Genomic DNA, 15342 nt, shown 5'->3' with positions numbered 1-15342 from the left:
GGCCCAGAAAAAGTTAAAATGCCCAAAAACTCGTGTGTTATAGTGAAGGGTTTTTGCTGAAATGGGTCTGTCACGAGTAAATTGATATAAACCGCAGGATTTTGATGCTAGATTGGTTCAAAAGATGGTAGGAGATGTCTATAATTACAAACAAATAAGAAAAAAAAAATAGTGGCCTAGAAAAAGTTAAACTGCCTAAAAACTCGTGTGCTATAGTAAGGATTTTGACTGAAATCGCTCGATTACGAGTAAACTAATTTAAACCGTGAGCTTTTGATGCTAGATTGGTTTGAAAGATGCTAGATGGTGTCTATAAGCATAAACAAATAGAAAACGAACAGTGGCCCAGAAAAAGTTAAACTACATCAAAACTTGTGTTTATAGTAAGGGTTTTGGCTGAAATCGCTCGATCGCAAGTAAACTCATATAAAATGCGAGCTTTTAATGCTTGATTGGTTCAAAAGATGTTAGGTGGTTCCTAACAAATAGAAAACAAACAGTGGCCCAGAAAAAGTTAAACTACCCCAAAACTCGTGTGTTATAGTAAGAGTTTTGGCTGAAATCGCTCAATCGCGAGTAAACTCATATAAAATGCGAGCTTTTAATGGTTGATTGGTTCAAAAGATGTTAGGTGGTTCCTATAAGCACAAACAAATAGAAAAAACTATGGCCCGAAAAAAGTTAAACTGCCTAAAAACTCGTGTGCTATAATAAGAGGTTTTGTCTCAAATCGCTCGATCGCGAGTAACCTGATATAAACCGTGAGCTTTTGATGCTAGATTGGTTTAAAAGATGTTAGGAGGTGTCTATAAGCACAAAAAATAGAAAGAAACAGTGGCTTAGAAAAAGTTAAATTGCCCAAAAACTCGTGTGAAAGTAAGGGGTTTTGGTTGAAATCGCTTGATCGTGAGTAAACTGATATATACCTCGAGCTTTTGATGTTTGAGTGGCTCAAAAGTTGTTAGGAGATGTCTATAAGCACAAACAAATAAAAAAAACAGTGGCTGAGAAAAAATTAAACTGCCCCAAAACTAATTTGTTATAGTAAAAGGGTTTTGGCTAAAATCGCTCGATCGCGAGTAAACTGATATAAACTGTGAGGTTTTGATGTTTGATTGGCTCAAAAGTTGTTAGGAGGTGTCTATAACACAAACAAATAGAAAAAAACACAGTGGTCCAGAAAAAGTTAAACTACCCCAAAACTCATGTGCTATTGTAAGGGGTTTTGGCTGAAATCGCTCGATCGCGAGTAAACTGATATAAACCGCGAGCTTTTGATGCTTGATTGGTTCAAAAGTTGTTAGGAGGTGTCTATAAGCACAAACAAATAGAAAAAAAAAATGACTGGCCCAGAAAAAGTTAAACTGCCTCAAAACTCGTGTGTTACAAAGGATATTTGCTCAAATTGAGTGAAACTTGAAAGGAGGGGTAACATGTTAATTTTTTGAAAATTTAGTTTCCCGAGGTCAATATGAGAAGAATTGAATACATCACAAGATTGGAAATTGACTCAGTATCTCTGAAAATAACATTTTTAATAACTTTACGAAACACAACACGCGTTAGTCATTTAAGCTCGATCGCGAGTAAAATGATAAAAGCCACGAATTTTTGATACCATAATGGTTCAAAAGATGTTAGTAGAGGTTTATAAACTCACACGAATAGAAAAAAACCACGTGTCAAAAAATATGAAATTTCTCTAAAACTCGTGTGCTATAACAAGGGGTTTTGGCTCAAAATTGGGTGAAATTTGAAGGGAGGGTAATATGTTAATTTTTTGAAAATTTAGGTTCCTAAGGTCGGTATCAGATCAATTGAAGACATAACAAGTTTGGAAATTGACTCAGTACCTCTGAAAATAACAATTTCAATAACTTTACAAAACATGGCATGAGTGAGTCATTTAAGCTCGATCGTTAGTATAACGATGAAAGTCACGAATTTTTTATACCATAATGGTTCAAAAGATGTTATGAGAGGTCTATAAACACACACGAAGAAAAGAAAAAAAAAAAAAAAAAAAAGAAAGGTACAAAAAAAGTGAAATTTCATAAAAACTCGTGTGAGCAAAGAATCTGGCTCAAACTGGGTGAAACATCAAACTGGGTGAAACATGAGAGGATGGGTAATACCCCTGGCTTAATTTCTTCAGTAGTCTTGCACCCCAGAAACAAGACTTACCTTATAGCAAGATTGACCAATGTTTGGTGTTAGTGGACCACTATTAAAACTAAACAATCAACCGAAAAGCAAAACTGCATAACCGGTGGTACAGACTATCGCTTCAGATTTGGCAAATTGTAAAACTCTACAAACAAGTTTCAAAAAAAACAAATAATACTGCAGACTATTCGTGAAAAGGAATGACCACTCTACAAACGTATATACTAAGGGATATCCTTGTATGGAAAGCTACGTTTGGCCTTCTGTTGAAGATTTTGTAGCTAAAGAATGGAACAAAGACTGAGCCTCTACTAATTTTTCCCTAAGCAGTACATTGTACTCGTACAAACTTCTAAGATTCTTCTGAACATCAGACATATCCATTTCAGCAGGGTCCTTCAGTTCTGCAGCGAACAAAAATAAAAGAGCATCAGGACCAGAGAAAAGCCAAAAATGAACTTGAGGCGGAGACAAAGATGGTATCACTGATCTGAATGAGTTGGTTCTTACCAAGTGAAGGGGGTGGGGGAATGATATCGTCAATGGTGAGAGACGATGCTTTAGGTAGGGATGAATCTTGCTGGCACAAAGCAACCCTCTGATGTTTTCCATTCGTTGTAGGGGCAAGTGATTCACTTTGCAGATGCTGCAAGATGAGAACAAGTGAGGTATACCAATTTAACATTGTCATGTGCACATGTTTCTCAATAAATAAAGCAAAGAACAAAATGACACTTCCATAATTTATATACAAGTCACCTACTCCTTGTGTTTATCCTTGGAATGACAACATTCACATCATGATCATCATACATTACATCATTTTAAAAGCCCTTGCACATTCTTGTGGTTAAAATAAGCCACGTAAAAGTAATTATGTAAATTTGGCCTATGCATTTGTAAAAGCTATATTATGATGAATTGGATCTCTGATCTTTGAATAAAGATATACTCAAGTTTTTGAGAAAGACACAAAGATTAATGATGACTCACATGTCCAATTTTAGCTCCAGTGCGTGATGAACTTTCTGGAGGGTTCACTCTAGTTCCCGATGTACATAATTCTACATCCCCAACAGTGTCCACACATTCTTGAACCACAGTCTGCACAATATTTTAAGGAAAACCAAGTCATTTTTTCAGAGAAGAAAGTACTATAACATTATAAAATAAGACCTTAAAATGGGTCTTTCAGGTGACTAGACAGATATATAATTATAAAACATTACCTTCTTGTTATGTAAACTGAGTTTCCTACTAATGGTATCTGCTTCTCGTTGCATTCGCTTCGGTACTGTCCCATTTCGAAGTATCGGTCTTGTATTGAAACCAGTGCAACCTGATCTGTTGTTTGTGCTCTCATAGTAATCATCCAATGCTTTGCAGTTCCATGTGTACATCACATATTTCCTCAACTAGCGGAAAGCACATGCATCAGTGAGTTTAACATATCAACTCAAAAAATATCTTATCAAAGAGCAGCAGGGAAGGAAACAGACTCGGACAAATATGAACAAAAATAAAAGGAAACAGAAAAGAAATTACTTTATCCCAACGGTCTTGAGCTTTTCGCCGATTTCTGATTGTGCGCATCACGCTATCTTCATTCCGAAGATTTTTTATCCTAAACTCACACTACCGAAGTTCAAAAGGATAAAACCATTAGAAACATGTAGGATATGAATCACCAGTAGGAACTGGAGAAGTACATTTGTGCCTGCTTTCAACCATAAAAAACCAACTTCAAGACTAGGGCATAGCTGGAAGATGGTAGGGCCTGTAAAAACAAGCATGCCAGTAAAGAGAAACCACATAGGTTTCTGATGGAGATACAAACCAAGCACTACTTAAAGCAACAGATCTATGTCCTTTGGCTATTTTTATTTCATTTTCATGACTAATTGTGAAATACTCAAAATGGACTTCAAAAATGAGGAAGCTTGACAGGGACAGTGGCATACATAATTACTTACCACATTCCCCAAAGAAAAGTTGGCTGTTTGTTGGTTGTTGAAAACAGCATCCCATACTGTGACTTAAAGCTAACAGAAATAGGACTCCTAAAGGGATTGTCATCGCAATTTAATATGGAGAACTTTCCTACCTAGTGCAAATACTCGCTAGTAGTGGTCTCCCCTATTAATATTATCTTGATTTTCGCTGCAACCTAAGATTTTTCCGTTATGTGTCCTTTGGAGCTTTTCATAAGAAAAAACAATAGAAATGAAGAACAAAGCAAAAAGTTGAGGATCAAGTATCATACTTGCACCAGAAGGTAGAAAAATATGCCAATTGAGATGCAATATAAGCCGCCAAGATCCGCAAGGAAACTCACTGCATTTTAAGGTAGATGAAATGTTAGACCATAACATTAAATAGAGATAATCAATTACATTAAATCAACTAATGTGGCTACAAGAAAATCATCTGTTGGCAGCTTTGGGTTAAGGAACGATTGGAACAGCAGAAATGGAAAAGCAGAAGATCAAATTAAAACAAACAGAAACAGAAAAGCTGCAGGTTAACGAGCTAGTGCGTAACATAGAACATACTGAAAGGATGGATCTTGTTTACCCATGGGAAGCAAATGTTACTTACCAGGACCCATAATATTTTTCTTATCTATCTCCACAATATAGTCAGAGAGGAAGTTGATGTACAATGTAGTGTTAAGTATTCCATCCTTAGGACTTTGAAGGGATGCTTGGAGCTGACTTGTGTCACTAAAGAATGAACCCGGTACAAACTCATGAAACAGAGGTTGGATGAGCCTTAGATCATGTAGATGATGGTATATCCGTGGAAATAAACTGAATTTCAGTATATTTGTATTACTCCCTCTGAATGTAACTGGTCTGTCATCAAAAGTACTTCCATTCTTTAGGGTTCCACTAACAAAACTCAGATGTCTTTTATTAGTATGACTCCTTGTAGAAAGATTGAACTGAAATCCAACAGCAGCAGCAGGATTATTAGGAAGATCAGTGAACTGCCAGGAAATGTACATATTGTCTTGAATTGGTTGACAATTATTGCACCCAAGAGTTATCATTGGTCCACTACTTGTATTTTGACACGAGTAGTTTCCAAATTTTGACAGAGAAGCCCTTCTGTAATCAATGAAGCCAGGATTCCCGGTAACCAAAGTACCAAGATCACGTAAGTTTGAACAGGACATGCTAGAAATAGTGGTGATGTTAAATTCCAGGTCATTGTTGAACAAGGCCAAGTCGGGTGCATTTGTTGCTCTGACATTATGTACCTCGATACTTCTCTTTGTTATGATTTGGTAGAGCAACCTGTGAAAAAACTGAAAAACCAAGTAAATATAAACTCAGAAAAAGAAATCCATGCAGCTAAAAAAAAGCATGAACAGAGATAGTTTGAATTTTTTCATCAGAATACTCACGCGGCAAACAAACCAATGAAGAGTATCCAGCTTGCTGTCGAAAACATTCCACCAAGTTCTGTTTTCCGTTTCTTAACCACCTTTTGATCATCCTATACCACGAATGAAGCTAGTTAAATCCATTGTCCTAATTTGATATCAGGATGAACAAGAAAGCTACTGATAAAGCTACCTCTCAAAAGAAACATCTAACTGAATGCTGGGAAGTAGATTCAATAAGTAACATAGACAAAGTTCACTACAAATCAGTTCTTCATGGAAGAAGATAAAAAAGCGAATAAGGGAGAAAGCTGACAGAAATTTTAAACGGTAATAATAGTTCCTCAAAAAGATTAAAGGTACAACCAAATGTCTCCAAATTTAAATTTTTATGTATTCTACACTACTGAGTTACATCTCTTTTCAACAAATATGAATCCACTCACATGATAACCTTACTGTTCAGTTACATCAAAGCTCATACATGAAGCACCAATCTTCTCTTTGCCTAAAATTGTTCTTGCAAACTGCAAAACATCTCAAATTCAAAACTATCCTTTATGTTCCAAGCTGCAACATTTTTGGAGTATATACTAACTAATATTTAGGTTCCACAAAGTTGCACCAATCACACACCAGCTACTAAAACCTCACAAATTGTTCATTAAAGCTATTAATTAACACCTGAGATTAATTAATCCAGCATAAAAAAGAGCAATGAAACAAACTAACCAGCCAATGCCTAGTGGCAAAGCAAACATCCAATCTGCTAACCCACCATCTCATCCTGAACCAGATGCTCCTCCCATCATTCCCAACCTTTGTCAACCTCAGAAACAAGCAAAACACAAACCAAGAGAGCAGCAAAACAAGCGTGGCCTCCAAGAATACAGCTTGGGACTGTGTAAACTTTTTGATGGAATCGAAAGAGAAGATGCTCTCCGGTATTCCAAAGGAGTAAGAGTTCTCGGAGATGCCGTTGTCGGTGGAGATGGTGGAGTTCGCTGTGAAGAGAACGCAGGCGTTGCTGGTAAGGTTCTGAAGATACCCAACTGCACAAGCACAGTGGCTTCCATTGTAGCTGAAGCTGTTTGCTGGGCAGCTCATTCTGCTTCACAAAATGGCTTGTGGGTTTTGTCAGAATCAAACAAAGATGGAAACTTTGGTTTCAACTCTGGAGTTATGGACAGAATGATTCATGGGTTTTGTTGGAGACAATTAAAGATGAAATCTTTTTGCTTGGATTTGTGCGGTTTTGGACAAAATGGTTTGTTGGGTTTTGATAAAAACACAAAAACGATGGAGTCTTTGCCTTGGATTGTGTTTGTTGGACAAAATGTTTTGTGGGTTTTGCAAATCATGAAGTGTGTGTGTTTTTGGGTGAAACTGGTGCTAAGAAAAATGAGGGTCTTTGTGAGAAGAAACAAATAAGGTGAGCAGTCTCTGGTTTTGGCGTTTTTGGGGGTCAAAGCTGAAGCAAAGCTGTGTTAGAAGGGAAGACACAGTAGTAGTAACGTTACTTTTGATAGTTCCTGAGGTTTCTTGTGTGCTTGGGAAGAATTGTAGGGGAAGCAAAGAATGTAAGAGCAGCTTCTTGTTGTAGTCAGTAGATGTGGAAAAAACGCGTATTCTAATTAGAAGCTTGTATATAACTTTGATTCGTATCTAGAAAAAGAAAATAAAGTTGAAAAGACTTGATAAAGATTCTGCTAGATCTACTGCTTCCTTTTTCTTTTTCCCTTTTGTTGTAGGTGATCTCCTTGTAACAAAGAAAATGAGAATTTGTGACGTGTTGGATTCTCAATCTCCATAAAAAGTAATGGAATCCACATGTGGTTCTTGCGAGGATGCAAATAAAGGAGACGGCCGGCCATAGTTGTTTGCCCAGTTGGCTGTCTGTAACAATCACCCAGCTCCTTCCTTCTTCTTCCTCTTTGTTCATATTCTACAAATCTTTGACATTTGTTTCTTGGGTTTCTTCTTATCATTGACAGAAAGAAACAGTTAATTAAGGTCAACAGCCATCTAATTTTTCAACAGGCATAACAGGCTTTTTAACTTCCACAACATCATCTCTCAATAGTAGATACAGAGAAATCATTTCAACAACTTATCTTCATCAATGATTTGCCAGGTAAATTATTTCATGAGTGACAGAACAAGGTAGAATTTTATTGTAAAAATACAAATCAATGATCAGTGACTATAAATGTTACTATCAAAATGAGATACAAAACAGTAAGCTATAAAAGGGAAATGCTCTGGCACTCCCAGTTGTATTTCTAAAATCTATGTAACTAGGGAGAGCAAATGGCACGGCCTGCCCAAGCAAAATTTGCATTTGATATATACATAATCAATAATCGGATCGTCTACTGCTGGTAAGATCACTGACTATACTGTCATCCTCATTTTCACACTGTTCCAGGAATTCATTGTAAGCAGGATTATAAGCAGCAGCTAAGCGCAGATGCTTCAGAGCTTCATCCTTGCGACCCACATTGGATAGAGCACTGAAACGCCAAGCTAGGATTAGTACACAAGTAGCTAATATAGATGTGTGCACGTTTCCTTCAAAACTTTACTACCAATAACCATACCTTGCCAGCATTAACAACCCATCAAAATAATGAGCCTTCACCTTTCGTTCATCTGGCTCGTTCAATTGTGCAATTCTTTCCAGGTGTCCAATCCCTTCAGGGAATTTTCCCTATTCAAACATGGAAAACCAAAATACAAATTAAGACTTCTGTGCTTCGAACCTGCTGAACCAAATACACTTTCATGACTCGGTCAAGCACTGAGAACCTAAATACCAAGGAGTTGACTATGGATAGAGATGACATGATGCTAATATAGATAAGAGAAAGAAATATTTTTGAATAAAACAGAAAATGAAAGATCAGTAAAGCATTGCTTCCTCACCTGCCGTATGTAGGCAACACCAGTCCACTGAGATGCAAGAATTAGGTTATCAATATCCTCCACTTGTGTGGGAACACCAGTACTAAAGAGCTGATGAGTATTCAAAGAAGGTCAGATTGGTAAACATTTTTAAATTTGCTCCTGATTAATGAATGAATAAGCAAAGAATCCTGAGATAGAACATAGCACAGCAATTGACAGTGATAAGTGATAAGTAACATGCCTCTAAAGTATCATATTCATCAACATTTTGTGATGTAGGAACAGAGGTTTACAGTGAATTCTAAAAAACTATTCACAAGTTTTGCTGCAAGGGTAATTATTACACCAAAGAATAACACAATCATGAATGCTCGTATGAAAGCAGAGAAGGCAGAATATGGACCTTGGTTATAGCGCGTTCCAAGTACTCAGTAGCCTCTGCCTCCAATTTTTTCTGCAATAGAGTCTGACCCATTACTATCAATGCTCGTACATACTCAGGATCTTTCTCAAGAGCAAGTCTGTTTTAGAAATTGTTTCAGTGTATCTATCATGAATGTTGCTGGATGTAACAATTTATAATCAAGCAATATATGTAAGTTGACGAGAGGAGGGCAATTACCTTAGTAAAGGAAGTGCTCTTTCTCTATCTCCTTCTGATAAGACTTGAACTGAAAGCTGTCAATAATAACAGCCACCAATTTATGAATAATAAAAAATCAGAATAAAAAGCTAGAAACATAGACACATTCAGAGGTTTTAGTTCATAATACTCACATTGACAAGATCTTTGGGTGACAGGTTCTGTAACGATATTTTTTTCATTTTAGTAGGAGAAGCTAAGGGTGATATTTCAGGAGTATCCGACTTCTCAGAATTCTCAATTTTTGTAGGCTCGACATTGTCTGGCAACCCCAACTTTGCACGTACAGCAGGATCCTTCAGAGCTAATTGCTGAGAGATAGTGAGATATTATTAAAAAGAAAGGAAAAAGACATAAAAAAGGGGTTTACGATACATGTCTATATAGTTCTTAGTGCAGTGACTCACCTGAATGACACTTAATGAGCTATTTGTAACCCAATAGACTAGACTACCCTACAAAACAATGTATAAGAGTGAGTCAAATTTTCCAGGACCACGATAGCAAATACAGCGAGTACTCACAAAATCTACTATAACTAATTTCACACAACTTGAAGAAAAAGAATGATAGATTACCTGAGGAATATTGTAGCCAATAAAAAACAAAGGTAATGTCATGAAATCCAAATAATACTTGTAGTACTGCAATAAGATATAAAGACTTGATCAATTGTGTGAAAATAAACTACTTATACCAATCAATCCTGTTCTTTCAATTCACGACATAGCACACTCCAAATAACTGATAAAGCTATCTGCAAACTCACTTGAGCTAATGTGCCAAACACACCCTTCATTGTCCTGACAGAAGATGTCTTGAAAGAAATCTGTAAGTTGAAGAGAAACATCAACCACACATTTAGCACCCATGTGGGGAAATGGAGGCAATGGAGCATTTTCACTACAGTTTCGAAAATTCTTTGAACATATTTGACAATATAATCATCCAGAAGGTTGAAAGCAGCTCAAAACAGAAAAAGATGAATATCTTAAATCATAGACAAGGTACATGATTAAAATACCTGAACATTAACATAGTGCAAACCAGCAATCAGGAGAGGAAAGATAGGACCTGAAACACCATGAGGTAATTCAGACAAGTTCTGGAACCACAGAGTGCCACCCTGAAATGAAATCACCAAAATTCATGTTCATTTGCTATTTTTACTAAATCAAAAATTGCATAAGTAGTAGCAATGTTTCCAAAATATCATTAAAATCCTTAAAAGCAGTATACAATGGGACAAGCATTGTAGAAAACAAATATAAACTAAACTATTTCAAGAGCGGAAAAATAAACTGTATATGTTCTTACGCAATCAAAGCCGGGGTGATTATCCAGTGACATTCTGCGAATGGTAGTCAACCACAGGAAAAAGCAAGGAATCTGCAGATGAATCAGAAGAAGGGGTAACATTCATTGATTCGAAAAACTTTCCGTTTTCATCTAACGTCACATATTGTATAAGCAGACACATAATAATCCATTCTGTTAGTAGATAGACAAATACATATTTTTCTCACAACCATTACCCAAAGTCTTTTTAAGAAACTTGAAATTCTCAGTTTAACTGAGCCTTTAAGCCAAGCTACGTTAGTCATCAAAGTGGCTGACTCTTAACGACCTTGCAACTTCAATATTGAACTCTGTTGTTATTTCCTAAGGTCTAACCACTCCAGAAGAAAAAAAATTAATAAATGATAGATATCTAGACAAGAAATAAGACGTACTAAAAGACCAGCCGTCAATTATTAACAATTCTTAATCACCAAGGCTACTCATGACCGCTGAGTAAATATATTCCAGATCCACACCAATCATTCAACAACCAATATCTCTAACCCAATCTCTCAGTCTCTAAATCTTCAACACCATTGTTACAAATATATGTCCATGCCTTTATATTGGCTCCTATAGTAACCGTTTCTACCTGCTACCACACCTGCTTTCTTAAATTTCAAGGCTAATACATGTGAACAGAAACCAACAATACAAGCTCCAAAGAAAACAATACTCCAAGATAACAAGTGGATTACCTGGACAGATAAGTACGCAAGGAACCACAAGAACGAGGGACATCCGATTTCACTCCTTTTCTTCCGAAATAGAGACATTTGATCAATATAACTCTTTCCTGATAACATTGGTGGCATTGGAGGAGGCACTATGAGAAATACATATGTTACTTCGAAAAGATACACACTTGAATTCCATAGTAACAATGCATATAACTGATCAAACAAGTCCATAAAATAAACAAAAGCAGAGTCATTTACGGCTTGAAATGACAGTCGAAAACTCACATTGAGGAAACAACTCTGCGATCCTCTTCAACTTTTGGAGCTGCACAACAAGTAACGGAATCAACGCAACTCTCATAGCCACAGTAGACGACGCAATCACTATCCACCTGCACACAATTTCAGATCACAAAACCATTCGAAAATCGCAATCTCGAAAACAAAAGCCTAAAGAGACCAAGAACACTCACCAAGGCAAACCAGTGAGGTCGTGGAAGTGATCGAGCACCGATATGAGGCCCTGAACTGGAAGCAGCGACCCTTCACCAGCAGCAGCACTGGCAGTAGCACCAAAATCCAAAACCTCAAGCTCGTTCCCGGAGCCGGCGACTCCGGAGTCGCCGAATCGATCGAAACCGGAGTCATGTGAAGAACCGGCGGAGAAAAACCGAGACGAAGCGAGAGGTTGGTGATTAAAGGCGGAGGCGTTCCGCGGGAGAAGGTTAGAGTTGGAGGTGGGGATAGGGATAGGGTTAGGATTTGAGAGGAGGTGAAATTGGCGAGAGTGAGAGAGGGCGGGAAGGAAGGTGAAGGCGGAGGAGGAGCGGAGACGACGGCGGAGGTGAGATGAGAGCTTAGAGGAGGTTGCCATTTGTGGCGGGTGAGGAGTATAGACTAGGGTTTTAGACCTTTTTTCCGTTAAGTTCGCACCAAAAAAGGGTTTTTACCGTTAAATTTTTAAGTCACTCGCAAGATAAATTTCTTTTTTCTTTACCAAAATGTCACTATCGCCCCCGTAATTCAATTTCTTTACGGATACGTTTCAGGACATTTCTGACGTGTTTCCGGTGTTTCCGATAACATATTTTGAACCTACAAACTACCGGATACGCTTTGGTACGGCCGAAAAAACATACGGGAAAGCGTCGTACATGTCTGAAAATGTATCCGTAAATAAGTCTGATATACGAGCGTAATAATGACTTTCTTAACTAGTATTAGCAATACGAAAAGGCGCGCAACGACTTGAGTTTAGTTTGATCTCTCACAAGTTGGGAAGCATCCATGGCAACAGAGAAGGCTGAAGACGTGGCGATCATGTCCGTTACATCAACAATAAGGCTCTTAAGAACAAGGTCGTCGCCGTCACCTTTAACAAGAAAGGTCTCTGGTACTAATCCCTGAGTTTTGTGAAGCAACTTTGTGCATTGGTTCAACTTTCACACCACATGTTTGTGTAAGGCATTGTGATGCGGAAAGCAATGTTTTTGAATTGGTGACTTCCTTTTGTTTCTACGGCAGAGTTTTCAAGAATGTTTGAGCAGATTAAGTTGTCTGAATTCTGGTTTCATAACTTGTATGAGGCATTGACCCAGAAAAAAGAATAATGAGGATGGTCGCAGTTGCCAGATCGTTTCGAGCCCACTGCCTAAAGCAAATATTCATTTGCAAGTTTGTGTTTTCCAACTCCATATGTTTATGACATGTTTACTAACCTGGAATGAAATTGAAAGTGGCGGAATTGATTCCGAGATTGATGAATTCTGACGTTTACTAACATGTCAATATATTGTAATAGGTGTGGGTCTCACTTGCTTATCAGATTTCGCTCAATTTTCCCTCATTATTAGGAACTGTTTGTTCTAAATAGATGTAAATTAGTATATTATACACATCATATATAGTACCATAGCTTGTCCTATACTAGAACTCTGGTTAATTGCTAGCAAGAGAAAATGTACATGGCCTAATTGGTTAGCCTACATATTGAGATGCCGAAATGCGTCACGGTCAGGAATAACATCGTCGGGGATATACTTCCCCCAGAACCAATGTTCCTTCCACACTGAGTTCATATCTTCAATCGGGACGTGCTTGGTCTCCGGCAGGAAGAAGTAGATAAAAACGGTCATGATCACGCAAAATCCGGCAAAGAGGTAAAAGAGGCCAAACTTGAATGTGCAAAACATAATGAGGGAAGATTGGGCAATCACAAAGGTGAAAAGCATGTTCACAGTGACATTGAGAGCATTAGCTGCTGATCTAATCTCTAATGGGCAGATCTCACTTGGTAGTAACCAAGCCAAAGGACCCCAAGACCATGCAAATGCTGCTACGTAGATGCAAATGAGCACTACCATCATATCCGTATCGCTTTTCGACAATGACCCCTCTCCGGAGACTCCAAACTTGACGGCGATAAAGGTTGCTATTGCTGCCTGCAAGATGCCGCCATGCATTTAGTAATGGTTAAGATCGAGTGACGTAAAATAATCCGAGTGCTTAGAGTTTAGACAGAATTCAAAGAACAAAAATTGGTGGACAATTCATGTTGGCATCGTGTACGTATATATGTGTGTTCTTTTAAGATCTTAATCCAACTATGCTAGCTAATCCACTTCTAATCATAGGATAAGAATGAACAATTTTGAGCTTTCAACTTTACGAGTGAGGAGCATGCATATTGTTATAGTTTGGATTGGAATACCTGACAAATAGACATTTGAATACCACCTTGAATGAGAAAAGGCCTCCTCCCACTAGTGTCAACCAAGGCAATAGAAACACATGTGGCAACGGCATTAACAACTCCGGTGATCGCCGAAGAGGCCAACAAAGCCTTCTCGCCGAAGCCTAGAGCCCTGAAGAGAAGAGGGGAGTAGAACATGATGGCATTAATGCCAGTGAACTGCTGAAAAAGTGGAATAAGAAGGCACATTACAAGGTGAGGCCTATATCTTGGCTTCAAGATGTCCTTCCACGGATGCTCTACCCTTTTCGCAACCTCGGATGTGAAAACTATGTCCTGAAACTCCTGATCCACATTATTGCTTTCGCCGCGTAGTTTTTCTAACAACTCTTTGGCATTGCCAGCTTGGCCTCTTTCAAGCATAGAACATGGAGAGTTAGGTAGGAAGAGAGACCCGACACCAAGCAATAGTGCTGGGATAGCTGAAATACCCAAGGACACTCTCCATCCCGATCCACTCTTTGTATCAACAGTCCAATAGTTCTTTATATCAGCAGTCCAATAGTTCGCATAATTCGCTAGTAATATTCCGATTGTAACATTCAGTTGGAAACATTGGTTCATAGCTCCTCTAACATTTGATGGAGCAATTTCTGATAGATATATTAGAACAGATTGAATGGCAAATCCAATCCCTACACCGACAAACATTCGACCTATAACAAGCATTATGAAGTTGATTCCACCTGCGGTTATGCAAATGCCGAAGAAGTAGATGAATCCAGCCAAGCTCATGGAAACGTTTCGGCCACAGTACCTGGTTACTGATGAAGCAAGCAAGGAAGCTACCGATGCCGCTATGTAGACAGAAGAAGTGAACAAATCCAAGTACTGGTTTCCGGGTCTGCAGTATATGTGGCCTTGAATGGTTGTGCCTTTCATGGTCAAGTCTGGAACAAAGTTCTTCAGGTAGAATGACCTTGAAGCCACCCCTCCTACAGGTTACAACAATCCCATTAGTGTCATCAAAATCACTATATAGCCCTCAAACCAAATAAAGGAAGTCATATATATTATGTGCATGGATATGTACATCATTTGCCAAGAAATGGAGTCTAATTAACCTGAATCATAACCGAATAGGAGACCGCCCATGGCAGCAATAGTACATACCCCCAACATATAGTTGGTGAGGTCACCCTCCTCATTTTGCACCACCCCATCAAGAACAACTCGTGTTCTTGATTTCGGCATCCCCTTACAAACAACTTCTTACTTTCTTCTGACCAAACAAGGCTGCGAGATCCGGATTCTTGCCGTGGATAATGTAGAGGTAAATGCTCATACTACGTACTGGTGCTTACGCCTTAAAAGGAATCAAGAAAGCTTGAGAATCAAGAAAGCTTGAGAATCAAGCACTGGGGGAAAATGTTCCCAAACTAGAGCTACAAAAGCCCCCACAACATTTTTGCTTTGGTCAATAATCACCCGCAACAATCTAGTAAGATAGCAGTTTCTTTGGCAT

General features: G+C 38.2%; 3 protein-coding genes across 3 annotated transcripts; all 3 read right to left on the bottom strand.

The window, feature by feature from the left end:
- Nucleotides 1-2270: 2270 nt before the first annotated feature.
- Nucleotides 2271-6945, bottom strand: LOC101308882. Its single transcript, XM_004302098.1, has 9 exons — nt 6287-6945; nt 5576-5667; nt 4765-5465; nt 4430-4500; nt 3712-3801; nt 3396-3581; nt 3160-3270; nt 2677-2812; nt 2271-2570 (listed from the first exon to the last, which is right to left on the bottom strand). The coding sequence occupies exons 1-9, from the start codon at nt 6659-6661 to the stop codon at nt 2416-2418; spliced, it is 1917 nt and encodes a 638-aa protein (XP_004302146.1). The 5' UTR covers nt 6662-6945; the 3' UTR covers nt 2271-2415.
- A 788-nt stretch (nt 6946-7733) lies between these two features.
- LOC101304989 (ALBINO3-like protein 3, mitochondrial-like) lies at nt 7734-11999 on the bottom strand. The gene is made up of 14 exons (XM_004304758.1): nt 11599-11999; nt 11411-11517; nt 11144-11271; nt 10422-10493; nt 10129-10230; nt 9874-9933; nt 9683-9748; nt 9512-9559; nt 9239-9415; nt 9084-9139; nt 8865-8982; nt 8480-8569; nt 8155-8264; nt 7734-8067 (listed from the first exon to the last, which is right to left on the bottom strand). Exons 1-14 carry the CDS (start codon nt 11997-11999, stop codon nt 7911-7913), a joined length of 1692 nt encoding a protein of 563 aa, XP_004304806.1. The 3' UTR covers nt 7734-7910.
- Nucleotides 12000-13107: 1108 nt separating this feature from the next.
- LOC101304692 (sugar transport protein 10-like) lies at nt 13108-15071 on the bottom strand. The gene is made up of 3 exons (XM_004304757.1): nt 14942-15071; nt 13836-14812; nt 13108-13566 (listed from the first exon to the last, which is right to left on the bottom strand). Exons 1-3 carry the CDS (start codon nt 15069-15071, stop codon nt 13108-13110), a joined length of 1566 nt encoding a protein of 521 aa, XP_004304805.1.
- Nucleotides 15072-15342: the final 271 nt, after the last annotated feature.

The sequence above is a fragment of the Fragaria vesca genome, linkage group LG6 (genome assembly GCF_000184155.1).
Source record: "Fragaria vesca subsp. vesca linkage group LG6, FraVesHawaii_1.0, whole genome shotgun sequence".
NCBI classification, from domain to species: Eukaryota; Viridiplantae; Streptophyta; class Magnoliopsida; order Rosales; family Rosaceae; genus Fragaria; species Fragaria vesca.
Note: the sequence above shows the minus strand (reverse complement) of the source record. Positions and strands in the feature narration are given on the sequence as shown.